General features: G+C 36.7%; 1 protein-coding gene across 4 annotated transcripts in view; it reads right to left on the bottom strand.

Moving 5' to 3' along the window:
- Positions 1 to 17,658, bottom strand: part of OPA1 (OPA1, mitochondrial dynamin like GTPase) — a 47,254-nt gene that overhangs the window by 13,854 nt on the left and 15,742 nt on the right. For all 4 annotated transcript variants that reach the window (XM_017726407.1, XM_017726409.1, XM_017726408.1 and 1 more), the window contains 19 exons: positions 17,263 to 17,376; positions 16,856 to 16,936; positions 16,369 to 16,443; positions 15,972 to 16,043; positions 15,732 to 15,831; positions 15,115 to 15,245; positions 14,515 to 14,587; positions 14,357 to 14,429; positions 13,477 to 13,592; positions 12,811 to 12,875; positions 12,122 to 12,198; positions 11,731 to 11,896; positions 11,052 to 11,204; positions 10,342 to 10,450; positions 9,637 to 9,716; positions 8,362 to 8,502; positions 6,923 to 7,039; positions 5,563 to 5,656; positions 5,134 to 5,244 (listed from right to left, as the gene is read on the bottom strand). In XM_017726407.1, the coding sequence (XP_017581896.1) occupies positions 5,134 to 5,244; positions 5,563 to 5,656; positions 6,923 to 7,039; positions 8,362 to 8,502; positions 9,637 to 9,716; positions 10,342 to 10,450; positions 11,052 to 11,204; positions 11,731 to 11,896; positions 12,122 to 12,198; positions 12,811 to 12,875; positions 13,477 to 13,592; positions 14,357 to 14,429; positions 14,515 to 14,587; positions 15,115 to 15,245; positions 15,732 to 15,831; positions 15,972 to 16,043; positions 16,369 to 16,443; positions 16,856 to 16,936; positions 17,263 to 17,376 (1,948 nt within the window). The remainder of the gene's footprint in view (positions 1 to 5,133; positions 5,245 to 5,562; positions 5,657 to 6,922; positions 7,040 to 8,361; positions 8,503 to 9,636; positions 9,717 to 10,341; positions 10,451 to 11,051; positions 11,205 to 11,730; positions 11,897 to 12,121; positions 12,199 to 12,810; positions 12,876 to 13,476; positions 13,593 to 14,356; positions 14,430 to 14,514; positions 14,588 to 15,114; positions 15,246 to 15,731; positions 15,832 to 15,971; positions 16,044 to 16,368; positions 16,444 to 16,855; positions 16,937 to 17,262; positions 17,377 to 17,658) is intronic.

Below are 17,658 nucleotides of genomic sequence, written 5' to 3'. Positions count from 1 at the left end.
CTCAGCGCGGCGGCACATAAATGCTGGAAACACGGAGCTAGTTCTAGGACGCGTTTTACTGGGAACTCAACGTTTTAAACAACTACCATGTTACAAAGTAGTCTACAGAAAGGTAAGATTTATCCACGTGCTATCAGTTTTGCACTGAGTATTTCTGCTGAAATTACTAGTCTGGCATTTGTGTTAAAAATAAAACAGCAGAAAACACATTATTTATATTGAAATTGAATTCTTTCGCCTATGTATTATTTTTTTCCCAGAAAAAAAAATATTACCAAATACTGAAAAACATAATTAAAAAGACAGTTCTAGGGAAGCTGTGACTAATTGTATTTCATAAATAACCACCCAAGCCCCCATTTTAAAATACATTTAACATTTAAAACCTTCAGCAACTTCAGAGGCAGCCTGCATGAATGTTTAGTATCATTCACTTTGGAAAGTTAAACGCAAATACAGGACAAAACAGTATAAACTTGCAAATACTGCAAAAGATCACTGATAAAATTAAAGGATATATATTGACTCATCCATTTTCAAAGGTACTGTACAAATAAAGGGTAATAAAAAAGAGCAAGTGAAAAAGATTTGGGTAGAGCTGCACACACTTGTGTCTAACAAGGCTGCAGGAATTTGAAGGCACTGACTTGCCACCATTAGATTTTCCCTCCAGCCCGAAGCAGTGCCTTAAAGCCTGCAATACAAACAGGGCAGTCCTGCCAAGAGGCTTTTCTGTGAAATTTTCCTTTTAAAATATTGATGTTTACCATTGTACTGTTAGCTCCCTCTACCCCATTTCACTTCTTACAGAACACAGCGTATTTAAGACACTGATGTAGATAAGCAAATACTAAGTTGCGTGGAATATAAATTTCAAATCAAAGTATTTTGTCCTTCAGCAATGAGCACAATCGAGATGCAGGTGCCAAGTGGAAAGTAAATGTAATTCTTCCTGGTTTTGGGGAAGCTATCCAAGTAAAGGCTATGTTCCTCAAATGGCAGACAACTTTGGTGAAGAACTTCAATAAAAATAATGCCCCAGAGTTGTGAGGGAGGTTGTGAACAACTGCATTAAAACAGGTTCCTACCAATTGCTGAATAAGCCTGCAGTACCCAGTTAGACATGAGAGAGACAAGAGACAGATAGCAAATTACTCTTGTTTCTGAATCCTCATAATAAGAAACCAATAAACACATCTCAACTGTACCTACAGTTTAAAAACATGACAAGAAAAGGAAAATATCACAGCTGTTACTTTTCACACAAGAACTTGGAGTTGTTGCAGATAGACCACTGCAGCATCAGCTCACTGTTCAGTAACAGGCAAAGGAGGAAACAGACTACAAGAAATTACTGTAAAAAGACCAGAATAAAACTCGGAAAGCATCATAACACAAGTGTATAAATCCATAATATAGACAGTTTCCAAATAATTTGTGCAAAGTCTGCTCTTTTACCTCAAAAAGGGTTTAGTGGAACTAAGAAAGAGGAAAAGAGTGGCAAGGCTGATTGAAACTAGGAAACAATGTCCACGCAAAGAACAACTAGACCATGAGAACTTTTCAAGTCAGAAAAAAGAACATCAAGTGCAGGTAGCATACACATCTATGAAGTCATGAATGGCAAAAAAAATGAATAGAAAAAGATTACTGAATGTTTTTCACAGTGCAAGAACTAAGGAGAACCAAATGAAACTGGCAGGTGGCTCAGAAACAAACAAAAGGAAGTACTTTTTCTCACAATGTGAAGTTGAACCCTGGAACTAATTGCCACAGGATGTTGCAGATGCCAAAGTTTACATGAGTTCAAAAAGCAATTAGAGAAATTCACAGGAGGAAAAAAAAGTCCATGAATGCCTATTAATCACAAAGATATTACCTCAGGATTAGGAAATCTTGGAACTACAAACCACGGCTCTGAGAGCATAACAGGCAAGCCCTACTGTATTCTTATGTTGTTCCCACGCCTGCTCACTGCCAGGGTCAGGACACTGGGATACATCAACCACAGGTGTATCTCTCAGTAGAAGTATTCTTCCAGATTGATTGCATTTTAGAACATTTTTAAAGTCAATTTTGCCAATTCAGCTGTTCATATTCTCCTCTATCCCTTTTTGTACCTTACAATCCTTTCTTCCAAAAGGACTCTAATCCTAGGGCTTCTTTATTTCCATAAATTTAGTAACCATTCACTGGTACTAGTATCATGATAATACTTACGTTAAGGAGTACATTTACATTACATTTAAAGCACATTTTTGAAGAAAAAGGAACCTTCAGTACATTAAAAAATTAGTAATTTGTTTAAAAGATCTGTTTACAGTCTTTACCTAGAAGAAAACTTGAGATATGAACACTGAGAAGCAGCAAGATTCAGGGCATAAATGTCAAGGAATATTCTTATATAGGATTAAAATACTATTCAAGGCTATAGAACACAGACAACAAAACCTGCTCAAGTGAGTTTTACTTTCTCATTGTGTGAGCTCTCATAATGAGACTGGGTCACCCATGTTACCAACAGCCATTACCCAGTATCCTGAATAAACAATAAAACACTTTCAGTGCTTCAGCACTTGAAGACTGATGTAACAGTAGTGAGACAGTGTTCCCATATCATCAGCATCAAGAGGAGGCATCCCAACCTCAGGTCTATAAATAGTTTACATTTGCAAATAGAGTTTCTAATCAGGAAGTGAATCCCAGCTCCCTATTTACAAATTTAGACTGGAAATTAGAAGACTATTTGTAACCACCAGAAGAATGACATCCTGGAACACATTTTCAGTGTCAATAGTGAGCCCCAACAAGTAACTGATTTGAAGAGGGAGCTCAAGATATTCGAATCAGCTGGGTTATATAAACACAGCTGCATGGAATAGAGATACTGGACTTCGTGTTTCAGGAAATCGCTTCCCTTCCTAATTAAAATACCAATAGGTTATGAACAAGGAGTCACAGGAGTGTCGCAGGAGTCAGGATTTTTTCCTTTAGTAGAGTCCTGAATTTTACTAAGTGCTACAAGAAGGAAATTATAGCCATCTGAGAGTTCAATGCTCTATGCTATCAAAATCTGTCTCAGAAGTATAAAAAAAACCTTCTGCACCATAGAAAAGCATTCTATTCACCAAGGGAAAGGCAAAGAAACCCCCTTTTCCTGTCATATTCCCATAAAAATCACTGCCACTTAGCAAAAAAAGCATGCAGAAAGAACTCAGCTGATCTGAGTACGGAGCTAAGCAGTGGTAGTTTTAAAACCTTCCCACAGGTACAATAAAGCAGAACATGTCATCATACATTGTTTTGTACTGAGTAACAATTATTTCCTTAGAATAATGCATGTGGGATCTGTGACCTCCTGAATTTAAAGAAATACAGTGCAGTGACATGTTTTTGCTATATAGTAATTTATGAAATGCAAACTACATACTTGAAGCATTTATACCAATGCACTGACACCTCAGGTTATGAACACACACAGGCTGCTCCTACAGGTCTAGTCTTAGTTCACAAAATAACAACCTCAGTTGTCACTGCTTTGAAATGGGAGCCTATTACTGAGGCTGGGGAGAAGCAAAGTTGACAACGCAAAAATTCTAAGTCAATTTCAGTGCAAAATAAAGACACGCTAATTTAAACATCATGGGCATCTAAGGGTTCTTTTATTTTGTTTTGAAACATGGAATACTTGAGGATAAATCAAAATTGCCGAGGTTCCCTATATACCAGTGTTTGCTCAGGAAAAAAGCCCAAAAAATCATCATCCAGCATCAAAGCAATAAAGCAAGCAGCACTGCTTGAAAAGGAGAATTTTCTCAATAAAAGTCTGCATCCTACTATGCAGCTACCACTTATTTGACCTCAACATATACAGAGAAGAGGAGAACCCCTTACGTTGTAAAACATGTTCTACCTACTCCGAAAGAATGTTTACATGAAGGTTGATACAGGGTTTGAAAAGCAACACAAGATGTTTAGAGAGAATTACGTACCTATCATGAAAATTATACAGTCATAGCACCTGTTTCAGAGACCAGTCAAGAAAACCCAGGCAATTTGCCCTAGATCACTAGAACTCCTACTCACAATTCCAAAATATTACATTTTCTAAAGGACAACAAATACAATACTGGGATTTTGATAACAAGACTCCAATAAGACAGTATTTTCAGTGTAACCAAACCAGCACTATTAAAAAAAAAATCCTTAGATTTTGAGTTTATTATAAGCAAAACATTTATGTTACGTTTTGGATGTAAAAAATGGAAAATACGATTCACAGTTCGGAAACTAACAGCTACTGCAGGCTTCTCTGTCCCACTGAACCCTGAATATCAGAACTTTGCTAATTAAAAGAAGAAACACTGATCACAATATTAATTTATTCTGAATTAAATATCCTAAGTCATATTTAAGACAAAAATTAGTTTCTACATCAAACACAAAATAGAGGTCTAAGAAGAATGGTCACCTGTGATGTGAACATGCAGTATTAATATAACTACAGGAACTTCATCTACCACTAGCTTTTTTTCTTTTCCCTTTTGCACAACATTGTTTTTTCCCCTCCCAGACCAGGTGCACAGCTGGGGTTTAAGTGGAAGTCTCACAGAACAGCAGAATGCTGCCAAAAAGACAACTGTACGTGTACAAGACAAGGCCATCAGCTAAAAGTCAGTCTAAACCCTACTCGATGTGCAGGTAGACAACAGGAGACAGCCTCATCCTGGACTGTCACCTTAAAAACTTTCACTGCTTAAAATCTTATTATATTAATTATAAAACCCTTCAGCACTTTTTGAGTGACCCAAAGCATTAAACTACTGTAAACCCTCTGGAAGGAGGATCTCCCTTAAAATCTTACTCTGTTTTAACCACGCTTTTTCAATATACTGGTGCCATATATTTATATCAGTGAAATTACATCCAGTGTAAATGATATCATTTACACTATACTACCCATGTCCACCTTTGAATCCGTAAGATCTGACCGTATTTAAGAAAACTTCTATAGGATATTAAATAAATGCCAACACATGAACAACCCACATCACACTGAATATTCTCAAGGACAGTAGTCAGAATTTGCTTCATTTCAAGCTCATTCCAAAACACTGTAGAGTGGGTACTTACTGAGATCCTCTGCAAGCTGGACTCTCTTGCCAGTTAGGAGCATCACCTTTTTTTCATTGTCCTCAGCAAAATCTTCAAGCACTTCCTTTACATTCTTCTCCAAACGCCTTACTGTAAAAAACCAAAACAACAAAGCAACCAAAAAAAAGTGAGGGGCAACACTTTTGCAGCTCCAATGACCTAAGGACAAAATTTTGGGAAGGCCTGTTAGAGATGCAGTATGTTGCCATACTTACTAATCTGATAGGAGAAAAGGCAAACTTCTGAACACAGAAGCCCCTTCTTTGGGCCATTAAGAAAGGACATCCTTTGACAAAGATTTTTAAATTTCCAAGAGTATTTTCTCTCTCAGCAAAATTATTATTGGATGAGTTTTCTAGAAGGAGACAATTTTTTGTTTCAAACCCTTCCACTGACTGTGAGCCTTACCTTCAGTGTTAGCGAGCTGCTGCCTCAGTGTATTTGCTGTAATCGCCAGCATTCGCTGTATTCGCCAGAAGAGGACGATGTCATTACATTCGAGCTGGAATGACAGAACTTGTGGTGTCAGACCTCTGATGTCCAGTGAACATCCTACACACACAAGAATCTCTTGACACTTTTAGCTGCAACTGTAACATCATGTATATATATCCAGATCTTGCACAAAAATCCCATAGAATTACTGGTGTAGGTAACAAGGAAACACATCAAAAATACTTCACAAGAACCACATCACCCTTATTTAATGAACTGCAACACCTTCACATCTTGCTATTTTCAACAGAAAGAGCTGTATCATGGGAAACCATGGAAAAACAATTTGCACACACTTTATGCAGGCTAGGGAGTGTAACCTGATGCTCACTGTTCGAAGCAAATACACTGAGAGACAACAGCTGAGCTCCAGGCTGTGCCTCCCTGCATGACAAATGCTTCTGAAGGCAGGGCTGGGCCAAGGGCTGTATTCGATAACAACAGAAGAGACAGTTTCTACACCTGCAAGAGGGAGGCATTGCAGGAGGGAGCATTAAGTTCACATTAGGACACCCTAAAAAAGACAGTAACGTGAATAGGAGTTTAAGTGTCATGAAGAGGCAGCTCTCCATGCTGTGATCTCATTCTCTCTTATCTCTTACAGGCAAAGGTATTTCTAAAGTAACAAAAGATTTCTGGCTTCATGGCTCAACAAAAGACAAACAAAGTGAAGAGGTCTACCTTTCCAGTAATTTCTCTTTGATTTACAATATAATGGTAATAAAATGGTGTATTCTTTCTGTGACCTGATGCATACTGTCATTTGTTGCACAAGCTTGGGTTTACAAAACTGGGAAGCCATTTATAAAGACTTGTTTGGAAACTCCATAGCTGTTCATTTTTTTCCCCATTGATCACACATGGTTCCAAGCATTAACTCTAAACACTTACTGACCATACTTTTCCTATAAATCCATAAGGATGTTTGCTGAATATTTTGTATCAGTAAAACAAATAACTATTAATGGAAAAGCAGGAGAAATGGATATCAACAACATATCAACAGCTGTACACTACTGCTTTTAACCGTGCATTTTCATTACACATCAATTAGAAACAGACGTTTAGGTCATGGCTGATACCTAGTGGCCATTTTACATAATTGCCACCAGGATGGCATTTTATCCATTACAAGCCTGATGTAAAATGTAACTGAGATCACCAGCTATCTGGTCAGGCTACTTTGAAGTATTTTTAGATTTTTTTTCAACTGAAATACAAATATTAAGGCAAAGCACCAGTGTAGATGAAAAACATCTGTTCTTCAGTTTACCTCTGAGTCCACAAAATGCCTCTGATAATAATAGAAACCTCTTCGACATAGATTGCAATGGTTCAAAGCAGACTTCAGGAAGTATCTTCTATAAATTTGGTGCCATGTGTCTTTAATCTAGGAAAAGAGTATTTAAATTTGACTAAATAAATAAATACATCCACTCACTATCGTGCTTAGATTAATGACTGCATTTAATTTTAAAATGTAACTCCAAATTCCACTATTGATATCACGTACCATGTGTTTAAATATTTCTCAGAAATTTGTCTGCAACTGGGATATGATTAATGTTAGTTACACTTGGCAAACACTACAGATGACTGTCAATTTAAAAACCTACTCTTCTATGCACATAACTGAATGCTTAAAAATACTGTCTGCAGCCAAAACACGTTTAAATTATATACTACAAAACAATCTTTACATTAACACTGAGAACACATTTTTGAGTTGTACACATTAATTTACCAATTAAACCAGATTAAAGCTTAGAGAAATATTTAATAGGTCTTACGCAAACAAACATTTATAACTTTTCTTGATTAGGCTTATTATGTTTCAATTCTTCAAAATTAAATATATGCATTGAGATGCCTCTCTGGAAAACCCATAAAACATAATTAAGAAAATCAGTTGCTTAGCTAGAAAAAAAACCTCAATTTGCACTCAGCCTCCTCATGCAGAGGATGTGGATCACTAATATGACCTTTATAAAATATGCTAAGTGCTGTATAGGAAAGGAGTAGCAGATATTTAAATAACTCTTCTACCTAGAAGAAGTGCATGTATTAATGTTGAAAAGGTAGCCAAAGTTACTGCAGAAAATAAATCACTGCTAAAGGAAATCTACATCTATTACTTACTAATGTCTGAATTCTCATTTATTTAAAATCTTACATTTGATTAGATAAGGGGTCTAATTACCCTTAAGAGTCTTTCACTGCAATGAGATATGTCATTTTCCAGAACATTTCAAAAGTACAATACACTTGGGACACTAAAAAAATCCTGCCTTTTTCCAAGTATTTAAAAAAAAATTCCTCTCTCTTCATTGTACTAATGAACTTCAAACTTCACATACAACTACACTGAAAGCTTTAGGATGTACAATATGTTTTTACTGTTTCTTGCTCACAAAGGCCTTGATTACATCTGAACAATAATTTCTAACAAGCTTTGTTATAATGTAGGCAAGAAAATCTGCTCAGCAGATTCTGATTCCAGTCAAAACTGACAGATTCCAAAGTGCTGTACAGCCTTTGTCTGCCAGCCAACAGAAGTGCGTGAATTGCGTGCAAGCAGTCATTTAGTGATTCGTTTGGAAACATCTGCATTACAAACTCAGTATGCAGATGGAGTCTCTTGTTTGCTATCTAGAAAACATTCAAGTGTTCACAGGGAGCCTCCATGTGTCTTGTTACAATTCTGCATCTCACCAGACATGGATCCACTGCTACTCCTCTTGCTTCCAGGTTCTTTCTGACAGTCGTCACCTCATCATTTGCCAGATAAGCTGGATGATCTTCATTGCACTTGATTAATTTCTCAAGTTCATTTTTTGTTTCATTACGAATATTCTAGGACAGGAATGATTAGTTGGTATTTATTATTAGAGACTCAGATCATCAGCACCTCCTCAATAAACACTTCATTTGCTTAATAAGCCAGGGCAGAAAAAGCCTCTGACACTATTACCTATCACTTTTAAGTTACTTCAAAAGGAATTTGTGCAAAGACACATCAACAAATACAGCATGTTTAATGGATAATTCACTGTTAATTTAATTTTTTTCCTGCTTCATTATATACAGCAATGTAGAACAAGAATAAAAGGGTGGGAAAAAAAATCATAGCTTTCCCCTCCATGAATATCTGCTAGATGGGTTCACATTCACATATCACCTGTGACACTGATGAGAATTGTAATTTTTGCCTGTTAGCTAGCAGGAACTCTCCACGGATTCATACCTTTAAGCTGCTGTTCATAGAAGTTAATTAATATAGGTTGAAATCACTATCTTGCTCCCACACCTGGCTGCAAACAGCTGCCTGTAAAACTCCCTTCCCTGAAACAATTATTTCCTACTCTACCCTTTTAAACTCTGCTTACTTCTTTAAAGTATGAATCAGTTTGACAAGTATCTAGAAAAAGTAATATAAAAAGCCCATCATCTCTGGGCATTGAATGAAAGGTGCTATTAAAATTCAAAAAGAAACTTCCAAAAGCTATGAGCAACTGAGAGGAGATGTTATGGTGAATATGGACAATCAGAAGATATAACTATGATTACAATGCTAGTGATAATGCTATCACACACTAATTAAATCCAAACAGAGCATGACAGGAAACTGAATGTGACTTCTGTTTAGAAGGCAGGCATGAAACGTATAGAAGTGAATAGCCCAGTTTCCACCTGCTTTCACTGAATTCTTTCTACTGCAAGAACTTTAATACACAGATCAATGGCATAATAGCAAAGATGTAATTCAGCTGAAAAATGGAAAACAGTTTACAAGTCACTTTGTAGATGCAGCAGGGAAGAAGTATATGAAATTCTCTGTAGTATTTAAAACAATGATGAGATTTTTTTTTTTTTGTAGTCATCTAAATAGTGTGAAGAGAATTGGTAGTTTTGAAAAGGTACTGAGTAATAATCAAAGTTTTCTAAAGGTAGTGGACTATAAATTCTTTATAATTTTCTTCCTTTTACCTGTTCTTTGGTGCGGCCTACCCAGTACAACCATCTTTTTTTCCAGTCTGGACCCACCATATCTTCAATAACAGATTCAGCTGAAAAAGGAGGTATGATATTAACTATCAAACAAAATATATGCCACCAGCCAAATTTATACTTTCAAAATTAAGTACATGAACAAGAATGAACATTTTACGTTGGAGAACATAAAATACGCCACACTGAGTCAAGTCAGGTGTCTTACTTAAAGCAATGGTTGATGTATTTTACTAAAATTTAAGAATTACTTCCAACCAGTAGATACTTCAAGAAGTATATAAAAAACACAACATCCCTCTAACGAGACCACCCTCCTGGTTTCAAATCATGCATTTAAAAAACCCCAAATCTTACCTTGCTGCAACTTGCATCAAAACTGATTATGCTAGAAACCATAAAAAGACCAACTATTTTCCCTGAATTTACCCTGTTCTCCTACACATGGATTTATACAATTTTTTGCCTCTATAGATCTCTATTGTCTATCTTTCAGTTGCCTCATTGCAAGAGCACAAGAGCTTTTGAGGCTGTATTCTGATGAGTATTTCTATCAGTATCAGTACTACTTCAAACACCACTGTGTCAGTTGGGCTGATACTAAGGCTACACTTCAGTGAAGTCAACTAGGTCCACACTGGCCTAGACTAAAAAGGGAAGAGTGGAATACATGACACCACTCACTGTCTTTGAGCCGACTTTGGAGCGTCTCTTCCATAAAATGAATGGCTGCATCCCACTGCTGTTTATCAGATATTGACCGGTCTTCTAAAGCATTGTGCTGGATCACCCGCTGCAATACAGAATGCCACTTTAGCACGCAGTAAAAGAATTTATCCAGGATTTAGTAAAAAACCCATTTCTAGTATTCTTTTCTTTTTTCAATGTCTGCTGGAACAGATTATATTGGGCACACACAACATATTCAAGAGGCACCTCTCAAAGCACTGCCAAAATTATTTTCGTGTGCCTCTAACTCTTTTTCTACAGTCTAGCATAAATAATGTAAAACTAAAGAAAAAGATATGAAATCCCTCTGGATTACAGAATCTATAAAGATGGTAATGAAATGATGTTATTTTATGTGTCTAGACTGAACAGAACAAATAAGCTGATGCTAAACAATTCTCACCAGGCTGCCCTTGTGCAGCCAGTGGGTTATGGAGGACTTTCCTGAACCAACCAAAAAAGTTTTATTAGATACTATTTAGGGCAGTAACTAATAAAAGATAATAATGAAATGAATTGAGAAACACTGAATTAAAACATTATATAGAAAAGGTGAGATGGATACAAAAATAATCATCTTAGGATTACAGCGAAAGAATGCAAGAATACTGATTATTCAACTGTAATAAAAACATTTCAAGGCAAAAAAACCCACTACATTATACCAGGCTATCCTCTGCTCTCTCATTCCATCTATGTCGTTTAATAGTTTCTTCTCTGACAGCTTGTTTCAGCTTATCAAAGATATCATCATGCTCTTTTCCTTTTTTTTCTGTCATGAAACGGGAAAATTCTTCTTGTAAAGTCTCCCATGCCACCTGGAAAGTTAGCAAACAATTCCTCCTGAAATGGACCATTACACCATGTACCAGCTGATAAATGCACATTTTTAACAATTCTTGCCAGTATGAAAATTTGGAGATTTTCCAAAAAAACCATGCAAGCATAAGAGTAAGTCACTGACTTTTCTTTTGCTGTATCCATTACTAATAAAAGCAACACTAAACTCTGCTTCACTGTATTGTAGCAAGCGGAATTCTGTTAAACTTGCATAAATCTATTAAATGTGAATATACCTACTTGAGGGGTTTGTTAACCTTGCAAAAGTAGGTTTGGGTTTTTTCTTTAATAGGCAAAATTCACCAGAAGAGAAAAATACAGTGTTTCTGCTTTGTCTGCTTCTGAACATCAAGATCTTGCCAGCTTTTTCTGACATGTAAGCTGTTAAAGAACTGCAGTCAGCCATTCAAACATCACCTTACCTCTCTGGAGTTATGCTTTCATTTTGAATTTTAACTAAGTTTTTAATTTTTTTTTTTTTAATTTAAATAACTAAATTCTCACCTCTACTGCTTTATTAGGCAGTTGCTTGTCAGTCCACTGCTTCAGCTTGATGTCCACAGTGGTGTTAAACGTCCCTGAGTTTGCAGTCTGTGCTGCTGGCAGGTATATGTTCTCAATCACATGAGTAGATACCCTTTCCCATAAAGTTTTCTCAAGCATCTCCTCCCTAAAATGAGAGTTGTAACATGTGATGGTTTCCAGTACACAAGTTACTAATAGGTGTGCATTCAACTTGTTAGGAACACAGAAAACAAGACTACAGATCGCAGGAATACAATACATTGTGCAAGAAAAACAGTTTACGTGTATTTGAGAATTTTGTTTACTAGAACTCTACTTTAAAGGCAGACTTCTCCTAGTAAATTATGAAAAAAATAGAAAATTACCATACCAGTGCTTTGGTGTGACCTGAGTCAAACTTATGACTTCATCAAGAATCTCATTCTTTGCTTTCTCAAACAGTTCATTCTGTGCAAAAGGAAGTAATAAGATTAAGTATAGTTTGATCATGTTTCCATACAAAAGGTAAAAAAATCCCAAACTGTTTTTTTAAGGCCTTTAAGCCTCAAATGATTCCTCCTGGTCATGCTCTGAACAATGGGTGTGCATATCATCAGCTACCCTAGTTTACCATACATCTTCCCCTCCATCTCTCGCATGCCTCTGTCCAGGCATGGCATTTCAATATTCAGAATCTCTACAAAAGAATTAGAAAATGAGATCCTCATTGTTTTGTTACTCTCTGTGTCTGAAAGACCAGCGAATGTAACTTCTCTTTGCCAGTTTTATCATGATTAAAGAAGAAACACTGACCTATCCCTGGGGGCAAGTTAGGTCAGGTAACTGTATACTAGAAGAGCAAAGGACTTAAGTGTTGAAGTATCACAACTTTGAAGAACAGTATTTCATGAAACAGAACTCAGGATTTCCTTCCCCTACAATAATCTACAGTCCTAACATTTTGAAATGTCACTACTTTATGTTAACTTTAAGAAACCTTTACAAATGAAATCAAAAGGCATAAATTTTAATTCATAACCTTCAGCCCTTTGAAGCACACCAAAGAAAGCAGTAATTTACCCTGTCAAGCTCTCGCAACCGGGGGTAATTGTTCTTCCATTCTGTCTCAAGATTGAAACGTGTGGCTGCAAAAATCAAAAACAGGGGCTTATTTTTTTTAATTGTCCATATGCACCTCATGACTACCTTAAAAGTTGAGCATGTCTTAAAATTGCCACAAATCTTGCTTATGACAAACTCTCCAAGCACTTTAAGCGTGTCTGCAAATGAGCAGAATTTTTTTTTCTGTCTATGTCAAGATACTCTGTCTACAAATTGCAGAATTCATGCATTAAAAAAGCACAGTGGAGGCATTCAACTTCCAGCTCTGCACACACCAGCCGTGTCCTGGCTGACCAGATGGTACCTTTACATAGGAAGCCATTTCATAATCTTAAGTGGAAGAACTGCGTTTTGCCCACAGAAAAACTTCAACTTGATTTTTTTCTTCATATTTATTTATTCCTTTCATTTTTAGAGCAAGTGGTACTTCACAACATAAATTACTTTCTTAGATTTTTTTCTAGAAATTACCTGGGGAAATTATCAATTAATGGGAAACGTTGCTCATATAAAATGTATGAAACAATTGCCCAAGCATGCTGGCAAAACAGTATTACAAGCACATGGAAGAAATAACTGTTTAACAGTAAGTTGCTATTTCCCTTGCTCTTTGAAAACATTTACCTTTAAAAGCATCTGCTTGCTGCTCCACAGACTCTCTCACCATTTTCCAAAAGCAGTCTGACACAGCAAGACTTAAGTTCTTTGTTGTTACCTGATGTGCTTTCAGCATACTTGTTCTGTAAAGAAAGACAGCTAGAAGAATTTCTCTGTATACCCACGCTTTTGGGCCCCCATTTTCTCCTTTCTAGAATACAGGTTTGCTTCTTAGAGCAGAAAACAACATGTAACTGTGTACCTAACACAAATTCTATTCTCTTCCTCTAAAATACTCAGTGTAGATCATCACCAAAGCAAGGGGGAAAAGCTCCAAAACAACACACAGGAACAAAAAACCCCACCCCAAATAAGTTATTCTAGAGGTTGCAGTGCTACAGGTACTACAGTCCCAAAGATCATGTACCGTACTTTCCTGAGAAATACCAGCCTGTGAAATCAAAACTCTGCTCAGTGAGCTTCCCTCAGAACACACAAACTACCCCTTTGAATACAACACTGTCACACCAAGACAACCGATGTTTAGAGGCACTACAACTCATTTTTGGCCTGGATTCACTCCTCTCAGGTGCATTAAGTGCTTAGACAAAGGCTGAAACTTAGTTCTTGTAGAGCCAGTGGAGAGACACACAAACCTTGGAAGAGTGGCCCAGAACTGCAGTGGAATCAATTGCTGCCTGAAGATGCCTGCCTGTCTCCACTGACTTACAGCAAACAGTAGGAAACCAGGATAACTTGGTCACCTCAACATGATACTTAATTTAAGCATAATAAATCTCAATTACTATTTCCACATTGCAATCCTTTTAAATTCAACAAGAAAAGCTGATGCTAGCATTTACCAACACAGGCTCATTTTAATAGAAAGAATAAAATAGCAACATACTTTAACAGCCTTGAATTTTGAAAAAATTCCTCTTCATATTCTTTAATAGATTCAATGCTTTCACTGCTGTTTCCTGCAGAAAGAAAAGAGTGCTGCAACAGTTCCATTTAGACAGCTTCCTGGGCTACCAAGGACAAAATAAGCAGAGCTCCCTTTACCTTTTCCAGTAACAACTGCAAAATAACCCAAAGCTTTCATTGGGAAGAGTTTGCCTTCAATGATTTGCTGGATCTATGAAAATAAAGGATTAAAAAAACATCATTAACTTTGCACAGAGACATTCTTTCCTCCAGCACAGTTTTAAAGCCAGATCTACTTATATCTATGCATAGACTACTGCAGTTTGGTCATGGGACTATGTGTTCTTTTGAGATTGAAAACAAAACAAACAAACAAACAAGAAATGGCATAAATCAAATAAGACATAACACAGCAGAACACAAAACACAACAAGAATGCCTATCACAGAACATCCGTAAGCCTTTTTGGGAAATGGAACTTGCTCAGGTCACCTTCACGAAAGGAATCAGTATTATAGCAAACTGAGACTGAAGTCACAGAGCTCATCACTAAAAGCAAGGCCTGAGAGAGATTAAAACAACAACCACCAAAAAAAAAAAATCATACTGAATACAGAAATAAGCACTCCAAACCATCTAGAACAGGCAGGTGAGGTCCAGTATCTCTGACAGCATCTCAAGTATTTTACCATGTGTGACTTCAGCCAGCACAACATGAGAAAAAGAGTTTCAACTCACCCTGTTTGGACTAGCCACATTTTTCTCTGCAAGATCAACCTTAGTCAACACAAAAATTGTCCTTTTTCCTTGGGGATCCATTTGGCTGACTAAGTCTGTAACAATACTGCGTTCTGCATCCACTGACCCATCTGAAATAAATACAAAGTTTATTTTAGGGACTGTAGCCACCAAGTAAGTTTCATGTTACAAGTTTAACCCAGTAAAATTAGACTTATGTTCCATTTTTGGATACACACAGTGGAAAAACTGCTTTGTTCCCAGAATCGTAACAAACCAGTTTGTTGTAGTTCTGTAAGTTTTGAACAAGTACCAGCTTGCTCAAAATATTCAACATTGTATTATATTCAGTATTATTGAATGCTACCTCCAAAAACACTGGCAGAAAACTTGAATTTTTTTATCACCACCATTTTTCTTTGATGCTAAAAAACCCTTATCAAAAAGTCGCTTTTTGCCACAGATTGTCTTAATTTATAAAAAGACATTCCACAGCATGCTGTTTTTTACACTACACGAAATATCAGAAAAGGAAAAATACCATCAGAACAGACTCCAGAGTAACATAAGAACCATGATTAAAAATATAAATGGATAATCATTTAGACTCTTAGTACCTTGAATACAGAGGATGATGGCATTAGGATTCTGCATGTAGGCCTTGCTGATGCTAAAGATAGTTTCCTTTGTATCTGGAGCCATACCTGACGTCACAGTCTTTAATATGAATATGGAGATAAACAGTTAAAGAAAAACAAAGAAAACAAACATGTTAAAAAAACCCCAACAGCTAATGTTCTCCCCAATAACACTACCTCATTTACATGTCTTCATTTTTTAAATGATTGCATACTTACGCTAATGACTCCAGGTAAATCAACCAATACCATTCTCTGCAAACCAGGACCTTTCACACTTAAGGAGATGGTCTGTGAAGTAAAATTGAAATTAGAGGTTTATACATTACCCACTTTGAATGTAGTTACATAGACAAACACACATATAAAAAACTAAATGAACACATATTCACACACATATACTTTAATCAGCAACAACCTGTAATTTTAAATAGGAAGTACAAATTTTAATGGAAGTAATTGTTGCATAAAACTGATTTTAACACCCCAAATACATTGTATAGTGCAAAATATGAAGTATATGCAAACTGGATTCACCACAGTCTCCCAGTTGAAGAATACTTGCAAAACATATACACGTACAGGTATTTGCCATTAAATGTTTGACAAGTCTTACCTCAGTGCTAACAGTGCACCCTTCTTTCACACTATTTCTCATTCTGATTTCTATTTCATTTCTCAAAGCTGCAAGCTGTTATAAGAAAAGCAAAATATCAAACACAAAACTCTTTACAACTGATAGAAGAAAAATTACCTACACAGAAAACCACATTTACTTAGGGATGAAGATCTCAGTTTATAGGTATTATTTCAAATGCATGTGTAGTCAGTCTGGTAAATGTGGACGGCACTAAATGACAGATTACCTGCAGATCCCTTCATGCTTCAAAAACTGCCTTGGCACAAGAAGCACTCTACATTTTATCCACTTCAGTGCCAGCCAAAAACCACATGAAGAGATAATTTAATAACTAATACAATGTCTTGCCCCACTAAACATCTTTCACGCTAATTAAACAGGGGCTTAGAGATCACAGACACACAAAATTGTTCAGAGAATTAATAGAAGTCTCGTTAACTTCCAGTCACTTTATTATACTTACATCCTCCTCTTTGGTCAGATCAAACTCCCGAGAGCTGTCTTTGAATAAAGCCACATGGTGGGGACCTTCGCTAAGGGTTACCTAAATGTTAAAAGCTTTAATGAGAAAGCATAGCAAATCTAACCCAGAGAAACACGAGAAATATATGGTATATGTGCACCTTCCTCTGTAGAAACACAATTATATGTAAAGCTTATTCAGCACAAAATTACTTAATGGTACTGCTACTACTCAGACAGCACACATGGATCATATACAGACCTGCAGAGGTATTGTCATTGGCTGAAACAACTCCCTTGCTTAGAAGCCATTTTATAAACCTATGTACATGCATGCTTCAATTAATGTCATGATCAGAGGGAGAACAATACAGCAAATGCGGATTCAGAGATGATGGTGTTTCTTACCTTGACAGGGGAACGTGTCATCATCTCCCCAGACCCCCGAGGGAATATGCGGGCTTGGGCGATCATTTCTAACACGCTGGTTTTTCCCGCACTTTGATCTCCAACCACCACCACCTTTAGTGAAAGTTTAAACAGCCACTGGCTTTTGGAAGAACATTTTGGAAGTGTAGACAAAAGCTGACTAGGAAGACATAAATCAACACTAACTGTATTCTGCTTGATAATAAATGCATTGATTTACAGATGGAATCTTTAAGGAAACACTAACTTGTGGTCAAGCAAAAGAATTGACTTGGGCTTAAGACAGCACAGTCCACAAAGCACCCTGCCAGGGCACCTTATGAAGAGATGGAGGGCTTGTTGCTCTCATGGCAGGCAGCTCTTCTCTTCTTGTAC

The sequence above is a fragment of the Corvus brachyrhynchos genome, unplaced genomic scaffold, assembly GCF_000691975.1.
Source record: "Corvus brachyrhynchos isolate BGI_N302 unplaced genomic scaffold, ASM69197v1 scaffold221, whole genome shotgun sequence".
Classification (NCBI taxonomy): domain Eukaryota; kingdom Metazoa; phylum Chordata; class Aves; order Passeriformes; family Corvidae; genus Corvus; species Corvus brachyrhynchos.
This window is presented reverse-complemented; position numbering and strand designations above follow the sequence as displayed.